The sequence below is a fragment of the Betta splendens genome, chromosome 5 (genome assembly GCF_900634795.4).
Source record: "Betta splendens chromosome 5, fBetSpl5.4, whole genome shotgun sequence".
NCBI lineage: Eukaryota > Metazoa > Chordata > Actinopteri > Anabantiformes > Osphronemidae > Betta > Betta splendens.
Window position 1 is genome coordinate 9,651,644 of NC_040885.2, and position 19,819 is coordinate 9,671,462.

The 19,819-nt window shown below is 48.3% G+C and overlaps 1 protein-coding gene across 4 annotated transcripts in view; it reads left to right on the forward strand.

The window, feature by feature from the left end:
• Window positions 1-515: 515 nt before the first annotated feature.
• The window catches only part of LOC114856385 (low-density lipoprotein receptor-related protein 1-like), a 69,616-nt gene continuing 50,312 nt past the window's right edge, over window positions 516-19,819 (forward strand). For 3 of the 4 annotated variants that reach the window (XM_029152294.3, XM_029152295.3, XM_029152297.3), the window contains exons 1-3: window positions 516-1,147; window positions 10,905-11,027; window positions 18,228-18,365. In XM_029152294.3, coding sequence (XP_029008127.1) covers window positions 1,051-1,147; window positions 10,905-11,027; window positions 18,228-18,365 — 358 coding nt within the window. In that variant the 5' untranslated portion in view covers window positions 516-1,050. The remainder of the gene's footprint in view (window positions 1,148-10,904; window positions 11,028-18,227; window positions 18,366-19,819) is intronic. The other variant, XM_029152296.3, reaches the window with a different exon arrangement.

Here is a 19,819-nt window from a genome sequence, read left to right on the forward strand (position 1 = left end):
AGGTGGGTGTCATCAGCAAAGCAGCACAGAAGTCATCCATGAACAATATAATTGGGACATTAAAGTATATTATAAGTATAAAACGTGTGTCAAGGAGCCTGTTACTTAACTCCTATGCTCCTACTATACTCATGTTTATACTGGTGGTGACCTCTTTAGGAGATCAGTGCAGAACAAACGTACAGTAGATGGTTGTTTAGGTAATTTACCAATAGGTTCCTGCTGGATAGGCCAGTTAGACTTTATCACATGGAGGCACAACGTGTCTCTGATGATGAAAATGTCATAACATCCATCTTTCTTTTTGTAGATATGAAAATAATGTTATTCATGTGTTAAATGGAGAAGTAAATGGAAATCTAGATAGGTAAAATTGAGGGTGTCGCGTGCTGGAGAGAGAGAGAGCGAGAAAGAGAAAGAGAGAGAGAGAGATAGAGAAAGATGTCGGGAGAGAGAGAGAGAGAGAGAGAGAGAGAGAGAGAGAGGAGGGCCAGAGGAGCCGCTGCCGCTCCGACGTCACTCAGACCGCTGACTGACTGGGCTCCGGGCTTCAGCCTCAATCTGTGACCAGCGGCGGCAGAGGTGCTGGGGAGGAGAGCATCCACTTCTGCGTTTCCTCCTGTAGCTCCTTCGTCGGGGAGAACAAAAGGCGGACAACTGGGTGATCACAGGCGCCTGCTCGCGAATGCAAGTCAGGCTAGCTCGATGCTTGGCGCCTAGTTCAGCCTGCTAGCCTCTGTGGCACGGCTGCCCATGCATCCGAGGAGCCCCTGAGCAAGCAGCCCGGCCTGGGAGAAGCCTCGGCTCCCCATCTCTCTCTTCCGCCGCGCTTTCAAAGACCTTTGCTTTGTTTTCTGCCGCCGCCGTCTGCAGAAGCAAAGCCGCGCGCGGCAGCCCCGCTGTCAGCGCCGTTGCGCACCCACAAAGCGGATTTCCAGTGAGGAGCATCATCGGCTGGCCACGGTTACACGTCGCAGCCCGTCTACAACCTCCAGCCTGACGGGGACCCGGAGGCGATTGATGACTAATATTCTGCCAACATAGGCTACAATGTTGCGCACCGTGGCCAACGTGTTGGTGACCGGATCGCTTTTCTTGGTAGTGTTGCACAGTTTGGAAGTAATCGCTCCCGCACGAGCTTTTGACGGTGAGTAGGTCTGATCTAAGGAGGTGTCTAAAATACAGAAAGGCTCGTATCAACAGGATGGTTGAGGTCTGTGGGGGCAGAAAGGGCTGGGAGCTTGGTCTGTATGAAGCAACGTGTCGGGGATGAATGTGAGGCGAGACCATTAAAGCGCTCTTTTGTTTCTGCCTCCCGGTGCCACATGTGAATATCGCTATGTCACAGCGGTGGCCGCAGATTCCTGCCCCGCGCGCACTGCAGCCGCGCTCACTTCTCTCCGGCAGCGTTCAGGGATGGAACTGAAGCACAGGCCCCCCCCGCGCGCGCTGAAAACCCACTGTATTTAGAGGATTCACGAGCAGCACCGATACATTTAGTCTTAACTCTTTCGGTGACGGAGCGTCGGAGTTGAGCGCTCGTGCGGAGCTGCGGCGCGTCTGCGCTCCAGACACCGTCCAAATGCATCCATCTTGGGTCGTTTTACGCACGTTGCCGTGAGTTTTCGTCACTCAGAAGAAGACGCTGTTGTTTAGTGCTGCCATCAACAGGCATGTGTAGCACTGCGCCATTGACATGAATAGACGTGATTGAGTTTTGGACCAGGGCTGCACTGGGGAGGAAAAAGTGAATGCACTTGCGATCCTCGGGCAGATTGGGAGCAGTTCAAAACGGCTCCCACCGCGATCTCGCGAACGCACACCTTCACAGTCTGGAACAACTTCTGGAAACTATTAAAGCCCGCATTCCCACTCACACACTGGTGTGTTTGGCAAGAAGGGAAAGGGGCCTTATCAAAGAGCAGTTAGTCCAGAAATATCTGGGAAATTCTTTGCAGGTGAAAAGAGAATGTGAGCTTGTTTTGACAGGAATATAATGCTCTTCACTCTGACCTGTGGAAAAAGTCAGAATGTTTGGAAGTCACTTTTCCGGGAAACACACTTTCCCAGAAGTAACTGGTTGCTGGGAGTTGAATCAGATTTCTGAACCTTGCCACACTCCGGGAGTCATTCTAATGCCACAAACCCGTTTTGAAGTTACCTCATTGTATCTGGCAACGCAGCGCTGGGAAGTTCCTAGGGGGCAAATCACACACGAATGACAGACCCGTCTGCATTTCTCACCCTCGTCGTTAGCATACGCTGGGAGATCCAGCGCGCTGGCTGTTTAATCATATTTTTCTGTGGGCTTTGATTTGGTGACTCAGCGTGGTGCATTGTGGGAGAGAAAGTCACCAAACTGGGATGGAGAAGATGTGTTGACAGTAGGCTTCTCGCATTTGGCTGGAATGAGAAGCTCACTGAATGTGTGATTTATCAGATATTATGGTTGCATCATGATAATGTCCAGTTTTTCTTAAAAAATTTTAAATCCACTAAAGTGCATGTTACCCTCATTAAGGCACAGGTCTTTGAATGGCTCTTGTCACACATACTACCAGTTTTTTTTCCCCTAGAATTGAATTCTAATTCTTTTTCCATTTTGATTTCCTATCACTGCTTCAGCACTGTGACCAGAACACAAGCCCTGGGCCACCAACAAACCCTCCGTTTAATTGGGTCTAAATGGATCTTTGTTTTTTTCACAGAGGAGCCAACCGCGAACACTCGCAGATTATTCCGAAAGCGCTGCTAATTGGGGCCCTGTTAGAAAAGGTCCTAATGGAGGAAATGACATTGTTTCACTCCATGAAAGTAGTGTTGTTGCCAAGCGAGAGCCCTGGTCTCCACAAACGGCCTCCAAAGTGTTAACCAAAAATGAAAATGGAGAAGTATATGTGATGTTGTCTGAAAAGGAAAGCTGCGATGATTTCAACTTAATTTTAACTCTAAGGAAGCCTTCTCCATCCGCACTGCCTGCTTCCGCATTTTGCGTTTCCCTAATTCTCTTCCTTAGATCCCAAACCTGCTCATTTAAACCAATCCCAGCTGCTAAAAGTAGAACACGCTCGTTATTTCTTAATTAACTCACCATCTACTAATTCCTCTCTCTTGGCACATTTTCCCTGTTGTCTTATCTGGTGGAACATTTGCTGGACGCCTCAGAAGTGTCCAAGCACTTTGCTTGTGTTGTTGTTGTTGTTGTTGTTGTTGTACCACCATGACACGCACGTGGCCAAAAGGTTCCCGCTTCACCAACACGTGAGGACAGGAAGGAAAACCGAGTGCATCTGTTAACTCTGCTGACCTTTTGGGGCCTAAGTAGCATGTTAAAAGCATGTAAACAGGCAGAGTGTGTTTACACGCCTATAAATACATGCTCGAGTCCTTTCACTGTCTGCTGCTGAAGTAGCTTCTATGACACACTGAGAACCAGCCACGACTGCATAACGGAGCAGCTATTAAAGCCAGTACTTTGGTCAGCAGCTTTTCCCTGAACAAAAACAACAAGGAGGTTAAGAACATTCCGCTGCTGTTATTCCACTGATGATTTATGGCTGAACAGTAATTATGAAATTTTCTACTGTAGCAACACAGCTCCAGTAGCCGCAAGCTATTACAGTTTACAATACGATACGCTCGTAAAATCCCCCGTCAGAATAGTCTGTTACTTCTGGACATGCTGTGAAGCAATATGTCTGTTTCTTTGTTATTACATAAATATAAGGTGGGAAATAGCTTAGATTTAGCATTCGCTTTATAAACGTTGAACCTGAAGGCGTCCAAAACCACATACTGGCATCCAAGTCAGATACGCTGCAGGAAGTGCCTGCTTCCAGCCAAGCGATGGTCCCCACGCACACTGTAAGTAGTGACTAAGCGGCGTTTTTGAGCGTTTTCACAGAACAGTGGCAGGAGAGCTGCTTCCCTCGCGTCCGGCCCCGTCCGGACTCCGGCTTCATACAGGAGAGCAAAATGCCCCAAATCACCGCCGGAGTTTTGTAGGCGATCTCGTGTTTGTTTTAGCCAAAGGGCTGCGGGTACCTGCGGACAAGCGTGTCAGAACAGCCTCGTGACCCACTTTAGAGCGGCGAACCCACTGGTTCGGGTGCATTATCTAGATGGAGCTATTTAAGGAAGTGGAGATAAAACACAATCTCAGGAGGCCCCTCGAAAGATTCCGAACAAGAACGTGCACGAGAGGTTCATAAACATTTACCTTTAGCTAAAAAAGGGTGTCTGTTTTATTCTGCTGCAGTCCCACGCGATGACCACTGTTAGTGGAAATGGAACAGCTTCTTTAGTTACTATGGAGTCTAGAAACAAAGACGGAGAGCAGGCCCAGTTTTTCTTTCTGACCAGAGTTACAACGGCAAAGCTAGAGCTAGAGGATTTCTGGATTTGCTAACGTGGTCGCTAACATGGTTGCTAACGTCTCACCTGCAGACTGTCCGCAGACTTGCGAGTGCCTGGTGGGGGTAGGGTTATCCCTTCAAAAACATTTTCAATGTTTACATTTGCATGTTTCGGCTTTAAACCTGCAGCTACTGGCGTTTTTGGCCACCTGGGGGCAGCGGAGACGTCGTGTAAACATTACGCTAATGTGTTTGAGCGACACAGCGTAGCCGGTACGACGCGACGAGGGATGCTAGCGGATGTCAAGTCTCCAGTCTGTTTTTTGTTTTGTGTGAGAGCTGCCCCGCTCGGATCAGCGGCTACTTGCTAACATGGGCTCTCCATCACTATGAGCAACCTTCTGTGAGCTACACCAGTAAATCTGCTGAATTGCTCTTGAGTCCAAACACTGTGGACGCTAAATATTAGGAAATACTGTGTGCAGTGCACATCTCGGTGTAAAGCCATTGGATCGGTTTTATAAACACAGCTCAGTTTATTCTTAAGCACTATAACATTGAATATAATCCAATTTTTCTTGATATATAGAGCTCAGAGGAGGCAACAGGCCGTCAACTTTATGGCCGTAGAGCTACAACCACTATTATCCATCTGGGAACAGGCTGTTTAACTGCTCATACTGCCATGATAATCCTGCAGACATATTTCTATCTCTGCTTAATATTGTGTGCAACATAGAGCGTAATTGTGCTTTAATTAAACTCATTATTACTATTATTATGAACTATCACCCTCATCCCAACTGGTTGAGGCGCTTGACCGCTCAATCAAGCAGATGCCTGAGAGTGTGTAGTATTTTGGTGAAAATGTCCTGACAGAGTTGACTTGTTTCTCCACTCAACCCTGGAGACTCTGGTCAGTCGGTACAACGAGGGCTCAGTCAACCCACGTCCGACTATTCATAACAACCCCAGTGGTCACGATTAAAACGCGTAGCACCGCAGCGGCGGCCACGCAGAGCGGCACATCAGTGCTAAAAGCTGGGAGCTTGAAGGGGTCGGTCACACAAACGCTGGTGAACCTCCGCTGACCTGCAGCAGGGTCAGGACTGTGCTGGTCACTGCTTTATCTCGCTCCGTTTCCCAACTCTGTCTGGGTTAAGGACAGGCTGCACGAGCTCGTCATCCCGATCAAAGTCTCAGGACTGTGGCCCTGAAATGTTTCCTGTTTGCTCATTAATACAAGAACATTGACTGAGATTTTTTTCCTCCAAACGTCTAATCCTAAACACAAAGTACCCACCTCTAAACTCAACATAAGCCAAACTGTAACGCTAATCCCCCGAGCAGGCATTCACCCCTCGCTCCGTGGCGAGAAATCCTCTCACGTGTTCGTTCTAGCCACATTTATTATATTGGCCTTCCACATGAGCAGAGCAGACGCGATGGCTCAACGCAAACACGTTGAGCAGGCTCACATCTAATATGTCTGTGTGAATATAGCTGTGAATATTGTTCACAGATTTCAGGCAATCGGTTCAGGGTTTCCTACACTAAAAGGCGTGTGTGTAGGCAGCCTGGTCTCTCTGATTATCTGCATTGTGAGCTTCTGTCAAGAGAATGTTTTCTCTACTGTTATTGTCCTACACACAGTGTAACTAAGTGGAATATGCAGTACTTTGTAAAGGTCCTTGGCTAAACATTACTCAATTATTCTGGCTGAACTGTTTAACTACAAAGGGGCTGGTGACCAGGTTATGTTTTTCTTTTACCAGCCTGTCCTATAATTATGCCCAATTAAAGGTTTATATTTTATTCTGAGCTTTATTTATACAATATTTAAAAAAATATAATAAATATATAAAAATATAGGATTCTTAGGAATCCTTCCCTTTATCCCACTCTGTTCTGACTGGCCAACCTGAGTAAGTCTAGAATCATAGATGCTTTTGTGACATTTAATCTGTCTATGTGTTATGGTACAAAAAAAATATAGCTTATTCCAATCAGGCTGTCCTGTATTGTTAGTGTGGCTTTAGCTTGACAAATTAATTTTTAATTAATTACAAATTAAGACACCGAGCAAATAGCAGCCAAGTAACATCATTGAACATATTTTGACTGGTCCCAAACCTTCAGCCACAGTCGGAACAGCGACATCAGCACCAGCCTAAATGAAAATCCTGCCGGATTCTGGGGCAGTTTGTGAAAGCAGTTGTTGGTGAAATGCCCTGAATGCTTTGTACTGTAGCTCCAAGGCTACTGCTGCAGTTTGTAACTGCATCCGTGTCTTGTTTTATGGTTTTGTCCTTTGGTTGTAGTTTCAGCACAATGTGCGAGAACGTTCCACACATTCTAGACGTCCATAAAGCTCATGTGTCAAAAGAAAAGTTGAAACTTGTTCTGTTTTTATTTGTAAAGGCGTTGAAGGCCTTTATGTAATAGTCTTTAATATGTCTGCCTTTGCGTTATATTACAGAGGCTTAAGGGTCATTTGGCGTCCTCCGTTGCTGGTGTGACAAAGGGATTTGCGGATCACACCTTGTGGTTTGCTGTCTGCTGCTGATTTTGATTTAATCCTTATGTAGAGCTGTAGAAGGTCGCCGCCTCCTCCCCCTGAGCTTCAGCCCCGAGTCCAGAACAAATAGCAGTCATGCTTGATTAACACTCAGGGGTTGAGATGTGGTGAAATCTCAGCTAGACATCTAAATAGATCTTGATTAAGTTCACTTTTGATTACTCTGCCTCGCTTTGAAGCTCCACAACACAAAGGCGCGTAGATTGACCGAACGTGCAAACAGAGCCGACCTGGACAACGTCACATGCTGCCTTTATTGACCTGACCTGTATTTGGTTTTCAGCTAAACCACTGAACTTCAGTCATTCGACCAGCACATCTTCTCTGAGCTCCCTCGCTTATGCGGCGCAGCTGGAGCCTCCTTTTTTACCGTGTTGTAACATGACAAATTGGAAGAGAAATTCTTACCACCTCGTCTTTCTTCTTCTCACTTTCTTCCGTTACAAAAAACCCTGAAGCGTTTAGGCTGTGGCAAGCTGTGGAGGAGGATGAAGGAGGTGGCAGGTCGAAGCCGAGCAGGTTTCTCATTCTTGTCCCTTAGTCGAACCCCATCAAATCCATGGGAATGTCAACCAGACAGACCGGTGCTCCTCACGTTCTGCCTTACAACACAGATTTCTGGGATCTCTTTACTGAATAAGCATTTAAAAAGAACACTGATTGGGGCTTTGTCTGCAGTGCTGAATGTGAAATGGACGTTTCTATCCTGATATTTTTTGGCTCGATGTCTGAGTTGTTTACTATTGATTTTCTGTAGCATTTCTGTTTCGTTCCGTCACATTCTGTCAGGATATTTACCTACAGCGTGAGTCAACGTCAAAGCCACTGTCTTGCAGTTTTGTTCCAGTTCGCCGCTCTTAGTAATGACAAAGCGCGCATCAAGGTTCGGCCGGGCGGCGTCAGTGTCAAGATGGATTACATACAATTCAAGTTGTTTATCTTGCTCTCATATAAACCTCCCTCTCCTAAATATTTGAGGGCGCAGTGATGCTTCTGTCACATCGAGCGGTGGAGGGGTTCTTCGTTCGCAGCGGTTCGTGTCCTCCCCTGAGAAACCGTCAAAGTGTTTTAGTAGTGAAAGCACACGATGTCTTTGCTAGACTAAACTCGATGCCTTTTTCGTTGCCCAGCAGACATAGCAGCGTGTCTGCAATCATGGCGGAAAACCTCACTAGGTGCTTAATTCAGCCAACACGCCCACCTGCTGCGTCGGTGTGACTGGCCGGCTTCATTATTAGAGCAGCTGCTTTCATGTAAGAGCATAAACTAATTACTGTGCTTCTTGTTCCCGAATATTCATACTGACATATGCAAAGCGTGAGTGACTTCAGCTCGCTGCAGTCAGGGTAAAGCCACACTGGTGCCAGTCTGCATAGGCTGAAATCTGCACCTCTGCTAGCTTAGGTTCGGTGCATATGCACATTTATGCACCTTGGAAACTGTAGTGACATGGGAATTGCTCATCATTCTATCATAATTGGGTGAAATGTTTCAAGAACTCTGCGGCTTTTGGAATTGGTTTGAGTCATTAAACATGAAGCCGCAGTGGAAGTGAAACTGAGAGATGCAAAAATGTGAGAGCGGCCATTTTTTTCTAACGTGATGCTAAACCTGACCCCAGTCCAACCTAGCCTTGATGTGCTAGCACTGGACATTTTGCAGCTACGTCCTGGTACCAATATTCCCGTTTGTAACCTGCCTTCATCTTGCTGTAAGTAAATTACAGATTAGCAGCCATGGAGCCTGCTCAGCACCCCACGCGGCCGTCGTCGACGCTAGCACTCCACTCCGCGCGGCCGTCGTCGATGCTAGCGCTCCACCAAACGCAGCCAGCGACGATGCTAGCGCTCCACCCCGCGCAGCCAGCGACGATGCTAGGGCCCCACCCTGCGCGGCCGTCGTTGATGCTAGCGCCTCACCCTGCGTGGCCGTCGTTGATGCTAGCGCCCCACCCTGCGTGGCCGTCGTCGATGCTAGCGCTCCACCCCACGCGGCCATTGTCGATGCTAGCGCTCCACCCCGCGCGGCCGGCCCTTGTAGCCCTTCTCCTCAGCAGATGTTGAGCCGGTTCCGTGATGAGGCAGTCGTCTCGGTGTCTGCCGGAGCTTTGTAGTGCTCTGGTTGATCTCAGAGGGCAGGCCTCCAGCTTATTTATAGCTCCGCTGTGGGTGTCGGAGGAAATGGGGCTGTGGCTGGGGGTGAGGCTCCTGTTGTCCTCAGGAGCGAACTCTTCCTCCAACCCAGACAGAGCAGTATATTTGTAATCGGGGCCCAAGAGGTGATGACCCAGAGCCTTTCTTATGCGGCCTCCGCTGTGGTAAACACATAGGCCGCTTATTGATAGCATGTGTGACATTCCTCCACCCCATCTCACTATTCCAGCCCAGCTTTCAGATTTTCGGCCCGACGCCAGCTGTGGGAGCCCTGCCCCCATTTTATTTTCTTCTCCCTCTCTGTCTTTGCATGAGTCCCCTTTTGAAACAGAAGAAGACACTTTTAGACATCTTGTTTTGCACTGCAGATTAGAAGGCCCTGGGATCTTTAAGCAGATGATGAATTCAGACACAGCCTGCCTTCACAGGTGGCATTTAAATGGGTTGCAGAAACCTCGTTTTTGCCTCTTTTCACATGCACGTCACTAATGCAATATGTCTGTGCCGCTGATGCAAAGCAATGAGCCAGAGTATAAATATGTCAGGACATTAAATGTCTTTACAAAGCGTTCAGACCATTTTGCATATGCTCAATAACAAAAAAAGTGACATCATGAGGTCTCTATGACGATTGCTCCTGGTGTAGACCACCTGGACATTTGGACTTTCTGGCATTTATTTATTTGTATAGAGATAAAGGTGGTGCTGTTCATTTGAACATGGCCTTGATCTCGTCCCTGGCCGATCGTACAGTGACCCTCATGGTTGCGTGGCCGACCTCCTCTGCTCCCGGCGCGTTCCCGTGAGCAGCCTCTCAGCAGCTGAGTGTCGGACGCGGAGCGGCGCTAACGGCGTGTCAGCGCCTGAATAAACAGCAGTCGCACCGCAGCCAACCTGGCCGATGCCGCGTGATGCGTCTAAACAAGCAAATAAACACACACACGCTCACCAAAGGAGCGCAGGGAGAGAGGAGCCTTAACACGAGCTTGGTTGCATTTCATAAATAATTCAGTTCCTTGTGTCTTCTGAGAGAGAGAGGAAGTCGCCCCTCTATGCAGCGGCGCTGAGTGGAGCATAAGTGGGTAGCGTGCAGATGTGTGCAGCAATGTGTCAGATTGAATTCCTGGTATTTAGGTTAAGCTCCATTCAAAGACTACCCTGACTGCTGGAGATGGAGGCTACCTTGCAGTGTAAATACCGTCATCCTGTTTATCCTGCTTCATCCCCTCATCCCCCCCCCCCCCCCCCCCCCCCCCCATCGCTCTATTTGCCTAAGAGATCAGGAAGTGACCTTACTTTTGCTCATTTCTGTTTTTTAATATAGTTCATATACTGGAACATCCCTTGTTTGTTTCTCCGTGACAACACTGTTAAGTGAGACAAGTGACCACTCAGCATAAGTTATGTAAAGCTCCGCTGCCCCACAGCCTCGGGGTGACTCAGCTTTGTTACTGTGTGCACGTCTGAGGCGTCACTGTGTTTTCGTGCTGTCCCGTGAGGACTTGAATCACTGTGGCTTTGAACGCCCCCCCCCGTTGCAGTGGGATCCTTTGCTCTGTCGATAATGGGGGAAGCCTTCGCTAAACGACCTGCGACCCAGGACCCTCCAGACACGCTGCAGCTCTGCAGACGGCCTGGGAATGATGACCTACATGTTTAGATGTAGGATCCTCCAGCCCTTCCATCGACTATAAACTTTCCAAAACCTAATTAGGGCCAGTGAAGGCCGCTATTGACTGAGCACACCAGATTCCACTTGCTAATGAGCTCTCTACAATAAAGACCCAATTCAGTTTAATTTTTTTGTTTCTTTTTCAGCTTTAAAGACCTGCAGCCCAAAACAGTTTTTGTGCATGGACGGGGTGACCTGCATCTCCAAGGGCTGGCGCTGCGACCGTGAGAAGGACTGTCCAGATGGCTCCGATGAGGAACCCGACGTCTGTAAGTTTTGTCCAGTGAAGTCACGTGGACCCTTTGGGATGAAACCTCACTGCTTATTTTTGATTAGAATGTTAAGACCCAAAAACATTTGCTGTGTGGTGTAGTTGTTCAAAGGTGGATTACTACAGGTGGTAGCTTCAACTTTTCTTTGCTACATTCAGGTTCATATCATATCATTATCATATAATATAATATCATTATCATATAAATGATCATAATCATATCCTTATTATGAACGATCAGGCTTGATCCGACCAAACAGACTGACTGAAGCCCCGTTTACCCACAGCCTGGTTGGAGAAAACAAAGCGGCGTTTTATCCGCTTGTGAAAGAGGTCGTTCTGCCTTTAAACGGTCTTGTCACGCCCGGTTAGGAAATATTTGAAGTTTGTCTTTGATAAATGTGATGTCCTTTTTATGAGAGGATACAGTGAGGAGACGAAAAACAAACGGAAGACAAAAAACACCCAGTGTTAATGCTGTGAGGCTGAGTCCCTGGGGAGGTGAGTGAAAACAGCAGTGTCTCTTTGGCCAGCCTGAAACACCTGTAGGTGTGTGTGTGTGTGTGTGTGTGTGTGTGTGTGTGTGTGTGTGTGTGTGTGTGTGTGTGTGTGTGTGTGTGTGTGTGTGTGTGTGTGTGTACATGATGCCGGTGTAGGGCGCTGCAGCTACAGTCTAGACGCAGAGACTCAGAGCGGGTCTGGAAGTCATTAGAGACTCGCCCAGAGCTATGGAGAAACCTGCTGTTTTTCACAACGTGCTCTTTCCCCCCTTCTCATCTGCGGGCTGGCCTCCTTCGGCGTCTCCATCTGGGTCAGAAACAGCAGTGACTCCATCCCTTGTTTCTTCTGACTCCCTCCAGCCAAATCCTCCTAAAGACAATGTGTAATACGGTCTGGAAGGACGTGAATGCTAACGCGGCATCAGGACAGAAAACCCACAAGGAGAGTCTGAAGAAAATCATGCTGTGGCGGCTTTAACTGGAAATGTGTTACTTGCTTTATTATAACTCACAGCTCTGCCTTCGCATTCATTGCTGGATTTTAGTATTTCCATGAGATTTGACAGCTGAAAGCGGTCCTGTACGTTTGCTGGAGCTTGTTGGGGAGGTGGTCTAGCAGCCGAATCGTGCACCCACGACATCCATCATGCCATTCAGACCCTTGACACCCCCCCTCCCATATTTCCTGGAGCTTAATAAGCATTTTTTTTATCTAGAACCTGTTGGAAACCAGTTTCCTGAGCTGGAGGATTTGCATCCAAGAAATAAAAACCAAGACTGATTGATATCTGGGCATGAACCGCCCGCATGTTGAGTAGCATTGGCAGTTTTATTGTTGTGGCAAACCTGTGCTTTTGCAGATGCTCCTGGCTGAATGATGCGCGAGAGAGGGAGGTTTATCTATTCACTGGCGTGGCTGGTGCTTCACAGTGGCCTTTGTTGGGGTGTTGGCTGTTGCCAGTGAAGTCAGCCACTGTCCAGTGCAGCTGCTTTGCCCCGCTGTGTAACCCCCCACAATGCTGTGCTTTGTGCCCCGGGGTGCTGGGTCAGGCTGGCATGGACGGAGACGGACGGAGCGAAACAAAAACAAAACGCTGCTCCGGGCTTATGACCTTTATTTAGAACTTTGATGTGCATCGCCGATCAGTGGGCAGTAAAGTACTGCAATGACAGTAAATCTGAGTGCGACCAGGCTGGTCCTTAGCCATCAGCTGGGGTGTAGCGCGGTCGTCATCCCCTCGGGCTGCAGGCTTTATTGTGCTTGTGAATTTTTTCCTCATGCAGTTTGTTGCGCCCCTAAAAACAGTGTGCAGTTCTCACTTTTGCTGAAGTTGGGTTTTAAACAGATGAGGCACATTGGTCAGAGTTGAAAATGGACAAGTTTTATTAAAAAAAAAGGACCCGGCTGTGTTGAAAAAAAGTGGGATGTTTGATGTGCAGGTATTAGATTCACTGCAGTTGTAATGAGACTCAGGGAGGTTTTACTGTTTGGTCCATGTTTGATCAGTCAACCCATAGTCAGAGGTTATAATGCTAACGTGGGAGCGGAGGGAATGTTTTACATCCTGTCCTTGTCCCAAACAGTTTTCCCCATCCAAGCCATCAACGTGTCAAGGAAAACTCCCGTTGCTCAACATCAAAGCGCCCGGCGCCTCACGCCCAGCGGCGTCTGCGCTCTCTCTCTGACACACATTTGGTTTCTGACATGTTAACAGTGAAGCGGCTCAGTTCACGAAACAGTAACGCGACAGTGCTTAGGTGTGACGTTGTAGATCCATTGATCCAAAAAAAAAGTGACCAACGAGTGTGATGTCACAAGTCTGAAGAGTTTGTTCTATCTGTTATTTATTGGCTATGTGCTTCTCGGGCTCATTAGTGCAACGCAGCCACTGCGCCGGAAGCAGCGATGACACCAAAACAAACCTACAATGAAAGAGGCTAACACACCAATAAACACTAAGTCTATTAATACATATTAATTAGCGCAGCTTATACTGTAGCTGTCGCAGGTTTTACAGATGTCTGCCCTGCTTTTCCGCCCACAAAAGATAATTGCTGCGTGAACGAGCACCCGTTTGCTGGTTTCGGTCGGGCCGGGGCAGAAACGAGGGCAAATCTGGCCCCGAAACGGGACATGAGAAGTCCGGCCCGCGTTCAGCCAAGAAAAGCGTGTCAGGGGTTTAAATTTTAAAAAGCCCATTATGTAACCTCAGCATGTCCATTCACAGTAGGAGGCGGCCTAGGCCGGAGGCAGCCTTGAGGGGGGGGGGGTCTGGTCTGGGACCAGACGGAGCCATAAATCGGGGTTTATGGAATGAGGAGGACGACGGTGGGGCCGTTTCGACGCAGAAGCCCCTTTCGGGCCTTTTGGGGCGGGGCGGTTAGACAGATGCTGAACACCTGGCTCTGCCTCGGGGCCGAACACCTTGCGTCTGTTCGGGAGGTGTAATAAACGGCAACATCCTGTGCGCCGCCGTGCGTCACTGAGGACAGAGCGCGTCGTCCGTGGCGCTGGTTTCGCCTCACAAGGCAATTAATCTCATCCTCTTCTCCGGCTCCCCGGGGCCTTCTGTCTTATTTGCATAACTGTTTTTCTACACGATAATTAGTCGTCTGTCCTTTGTTTTATTTTTTCTAATCTTCCACGCGGCACAAGAGAGTGCGTCACTTTCTGGGGAGAGCGCCGTGATTAACTTGAGATGATTAAAGTTAGACTTTCAGGACACAAACAGAGAGACCAGATATATAATTAATTCTCCTACGGACATTAATCAACATCAGTGTGACTCATCTTCTGTGGGACAAACAGCACAGTGGTACCAGTTCAGCTAAACCAAGTCCATTGTGAGGAAATAAAGAGGCGAATGACTCAAACAATGATGGAGTTGGGTCCCAGAAATAGAGTTGGCACATACAGTAACAACCTGCTTCATGTGACTTTCCTTTGTGTTTATTTGCTTATCTGCTGTTTCGTAACCCACGTCTGTCAGGCTGCAGCATCTGCTGTTCTCTACCAATATTCCAAATTACTTTTTCTGATAGAATTGTTTGCTTAGTGTGTTTTCTCTCCGGCCCTAAGCGGCGGCCTGCATTTAGAGAAGACCCAGTTTGTTGTGCTTTCAAGCGCTGGATTTAGCTTTTCCTGCTTTGCTTGTCGCGCTGCCAGCCACCCCAGAAGCCCCCCAGGATACGAATGGAAATGTGATGTTGATATCTGGGAAGGAGAGAGGGGCGAGCGGGGAGCCGAGGACCATGGTGTGTGAAGAGGGCGCGCAGTCCGCCACGCTGGTTAAAGCCAGAGCTCCTATAATAAACTACATCTATGCGAGGAATTTCTATAAAAACACCGTTAGGCTGACGCGTGGTTTCCTGGACAAAGGACTAAGACGCCTGAAAATAAACCTGCTCTAGGTGTGAGCCGAGTGGCAGCTTAATGCGTTGTTTCCCCAGAAAAGCTGTCGGGACCAAGCGGCGGTGAAGTGCAGCCGCTGTTGTCCTCGGCTCCTCGCTGCGCCTGTTCGTGTGCTGCTCATGATCTTTTTGACAAGACTCGGCTGAGTAGGAGCATTGGGACGTAAAAACGCACACACACTGGGCCGCGTCCTGGTGTTTGGGGTTTTACGTCGCCTGTCTGACCAGAGGAGAGGTCAGGGGGTTGCTTCGCGGCGCCTCTGCCAGATTTTGGCCGTTTTGCTGGGATGTGGGCTCGGAGCCTGAGGGAGAGGACCGGCCAGAGAAGCCCAGTAAACGCTATTTACTCATATTTATGGGTCAGTGTATACAGTATTTAAATAACAATCCGTATCCGAGTGGTTGTCATCTGTAAGAGAAGCGCATGATTATTTCTAATTATCTCATTTGTCAGTGTGTGCTGTTCTACTCTGTGTATATCTATAGTTTCCCAGGCACTGGGTACAGCATCATTGCTCTCCACACTTGGCCTCATTCTGACTCACATAAAATCCCTTTCATGTTTTGCTCCGCCACTAGTTCTTTGTCTGCGCGTTTGTAATTGGTCGCGTAAGCATCGAGAGGAAGCGCCAACCGTGGAATGGAAATGAGCTTCTCGGCTCGGCCCTTCGGAAGGTGAAGAAACTCATTTCCACTTGAGTAGCGGTTACTTGGGAACGACGGCGGCTCAAAGGGGAGCGAGAGGAATCCCAGCACACACCCAGATCAGCAGAATGTGTCTCAACATCATAATTCACATAATTAGAAAGCGCCACCGGTTCCCCACGTCTCCCTCCGCGCGGCCGCTTGAGATCAGGCTCTGCACTAACGCTGCTCACGCCGCCGCGGCTCAGCCTCGGCTCAGTCGTGCCACGCAAACAATGGCCATAGTTCTGCCCCTCGGACTGGAAAAGTACATGTGACCTTCTCCGGAGTGCAGCGGCTTTAAGGCCCCGCTTGTGCAAGGTGTGTGAAATCCTTCCTGTCTTGTTTTGACACATAAATACAGACGGGAGCCTTTTTGGCTTCACTGACCTGCAGGAAAGTAGTTCATGCTTATTCTCTGGAATCTTCATTGACGTTGATGAATTGGAGCTGGACCCTGTTGCATCTCCATCTCTAAATAAGCTTAGTTTGTCGTCCTTAGACGTGTGGAAGACGGCGTTCGGCTGCTGACGGTGATTCCTTTTCCTCGGGTTGTCTGAACTGTCCCTGAACACGTCAGCAGGCTGCGTGGAGAAACGGAGCAAATAGAAACCCCCTCCAAGAAAAAAAAGGCCTGGCCTGCTAACCTGGCTGCTTCACACTCAAGGAATGTTGCATAAAAGACCCAGTTTAATTCAAATTAGCGAGGCCTTTTCCACCGCGGCCCTGCCGACCGCTGCCAGCTCGCACGAGAATGGCGCCTTGTGGGGCTCTGTCCACTTCCTGTGCACGAGGTGTTCTTGCAGGTCCCACTTTGTTTTTTGGAGAAATTCATTTTCCACATGTTGCCCTCTCATACACTTACTGTAAATGGGTCAACAGCTGCTAGGGGGGAAACTGATGGGAGGAGATAGTGTGATGAGAAGATGGAGCAACAGTTTGACTTTCCACACAGGCAGCAAAATATTTGGCTCCAACCTTGAGGAGATGAACTTCAATAAATAAAAGATGAACTAATAATACAAGGTAATTAATCTGTTTTGAAATGTGACTTTTAAAATCATAGTTGACAATTCAAAGAGTAAAAGTAAAGCAATACTACAGTGTATTAAACACAGTCATCCTCTGAGCATCTATGCTGGGACATTTTATAGTATATGGTACATAATCGCTCCTTTGAGTTGTGGTGTCAGAGTTTGGCGACAGCAGTTCGGAGAAATGGGACAAAGTTGTGGTCGACAAAGAAAATGGTTGGAGTCAAGGGCAGAGGTCGTGCCAAGTCATTCAGTTCCTCTGTGGATAAAAATCGGGTCAGAGTCACATGGCAGGAAACAGCCCAGTTCAGAGGTCTTTAAGGAGGAAACCTCTCTATCTTCTACCGTACATCAGCTGAGAGCTCCATTCAGTAGAAGAAGTGTTTTACAGGAGGAGCAACGTTCTCCACACCCTCATTCCCTCAGTTACTACATTTTCTCCTACTTTCTCTAGGATATGCTGCTATATCAGGCCCGCGCGCCGCCACACCAGCCAAACCTATTGTTTTGCTTGGGAGACGGATGTGCGTGTGTCGCAGATGCCGCGGCGCCTGCCATCTGGCCCGGCCCAGCTGGGATAATGCTACGTTTCTAGTTCCTGCTGCGTTTCCCCAGTGGCACCGCTCCGCGTTCGTCTGCGGGCGATAGGAAAAGATGAACGCGGTGGATGAGAGGGGCCAGGCAGAGCTAGGCCGAGGGGAACGGCTGGATTCTGCCGCCTGAGCTCACAGTGGGAGGTGGAGGAGTCGCCCTGGAGATGCTGAGTCATCGTGTTGAAAATGAGAATAACCAATAATCAACGTTGCGTTTGGTTCGATGAGGAGGATCTGTTGCGATGCCCCCTCAAGGAGAGACCTCAGCAGATTAAAATGATGTTCACTCTTATTATTAACACTTTATTTCCAGCCGGACAGTTTGCTGAACCCATGTAATGGTTTGGGATGAAACCATCCAGACTGGTGCCATCCGCAGATAATAGGCAGATATTTGGACGCGCGCTCACAGGGGGAGACGGTGGAAAAACACTCCTGTCTTCCTCCCGTCTGACAAATATGTTGACGCCCGCACACAGCGGCCGCCGTCTGTCAGCAAACCTGTCATCCACCGGCAGGACCGCGGGACCGTATTTTTACAGAGATTGATTTGATAGCAATTGTGCCTTGCTGAATAGTTTATACCTAGGACGAAATGGATGAAACGGACATGTGACAAACAAATTGATCATGGGAAATCATACGGCTGCGTGTTGTGTGAGGCGGCACAGCTGGAGCCGGGCTCAGATCAGGAGCTGCAGAGGTCTCCATTCTGCTCTGTTGTGATGTTGTGTTGCTGCCTGCTGAGAGAGGTCCTCACTGCAGACTCAGGCAGGAGGAGGGATGTTATACAGCCAGTGCGGGTGAATGCATTCTTCACTTTTATATCTAATATCAATATCGTGTTTGTTCTGCATCCCATCGCAGATGTGCTTGACGTCTTGGTTCACATGTCTCTAATTTGACTTGCTTCGCTTCGCTGCTGTCCCGATTTCACCTCACTGCACTTGTGTTTGCCTTTTTTTTTTTTTTTCAGGTCCGCACAGTGCTGTGTCACGCTGCCCCCCCAACGAGTACATGTGCGGAGGGAAGGATCTGTGCATTCACATGAGCAAGCTGTGCAACGGCGTGCCAGACTGCACCGACAGCTCGGACGAGGGAGCTCACTGCAGAGGTATCACACATCATGACGCTCCAAATGCTAAAAGGAACCGCAACCCACTGTACAGGTTTTATGTTAATAAGGGAACTTGTCATCTTGAAACCAAACAGTGGGAAGTGATTTATGATGAGCCCAAAAAATCCAATATCCTTTAAAAGTGCTGATCCTTCCCGACCACAGCGAGAGGAAGTAACTTTTGCTAGTGCAACATCGAAATTACTTGAGATGATAAATGAATTCGCACAGAAATAGACAAAGGACGCTAAATGTTCCTCATTTCTGTCCAAAGGTCAACAGAGGAACACAAGTGATGAGAATCCGTCCAATACTGTTGGTCGCTGTTATTTTTGCCTCCAACTGGAGCTGCAGCAAAGGCCGCTCCTCTAACAACTTGCTTCAATCATCCATGTTTTATTAGGATTTAGATTGAAACGCCGGCTCTGACCGTTTCTCGCTCCCCTGAGAGTCACCCTGTCACAACGGCGCTGAGTTTTTTCATCTCCCATCTACAGCACGAGTTAAGAAAATTGGGATGAAATAACGATTAAAGAAACATGAAGCCTCTGGAAAAGGGCATCAAATTTTCATGCAGTTCCAAGCTGGCTGTGGATGGAGTTGGAGTGGACTCCTGCACGCGTGTCTGTGTGTGTCTAGTCAGAAAGAAAAACCTTTTCTGTCTAAATATTTCATGGTTTCACATTTAGAGTTGGGATTCGTGCACCTGTAACATCCATGTCATTCAGTGGCGTGTTTCATTCATCAAGGAGCAAGGCGTGATGTAAAACAGACCATTTTAATGGCCCCAGAAGTGAATATTTTGTGGTGTGTGTCACATTAGGTTGTTTACATTGTTGCCCACGTTGGTTTTCTGAACACATCCCTGTTGTTCCGTGCTCAGACTTGTTTTGGAAATTCCTGCCTCGTCTGTAATTGAAGCTGTGGTCGTCTCAGCAAGTCTCTAGAGTGCAGCAGGAAGACGTGTGTACTTCTGCCCGTCTGTAATGTTCAATACATTCGTAGGCAGTGACTCATCTAATTGTCATTCTGATACACAGCACAAATTCATTTGGTCAGTAGTGCAAAGCTGTGGGGAGCATGGCATCAGGACAGGAGGCTTTTATTGTGGCGGTCTCTCTCTCTCTCTCTCGCTCTCTCTCCCTCTCTCTCTCCGGAGGTGACGTGTCTGTGTGAAATGTCTGCCAGTGCTTTCTGGGCAAAGGGAATCACTTGTGACTGAGAGACCCGCGCCGGGTTGGACACGGCCACGTCTGCGTGACTGTGACTCACTGCTGCTTGATGTACGGCTCCGAAGAAAGCGCGGATGAGACGCGACTATGCAGCTGGAAAGTGTGAATGGAGCTGCTGCCCTTGTGCCCTTTGCACGTCACATCTTAGAGTCAGACTCATCATTCCTGTGACCTCTGCTTTGTCATTCTGACGCTTTGTTTCCAGTATTCATTTTGTAG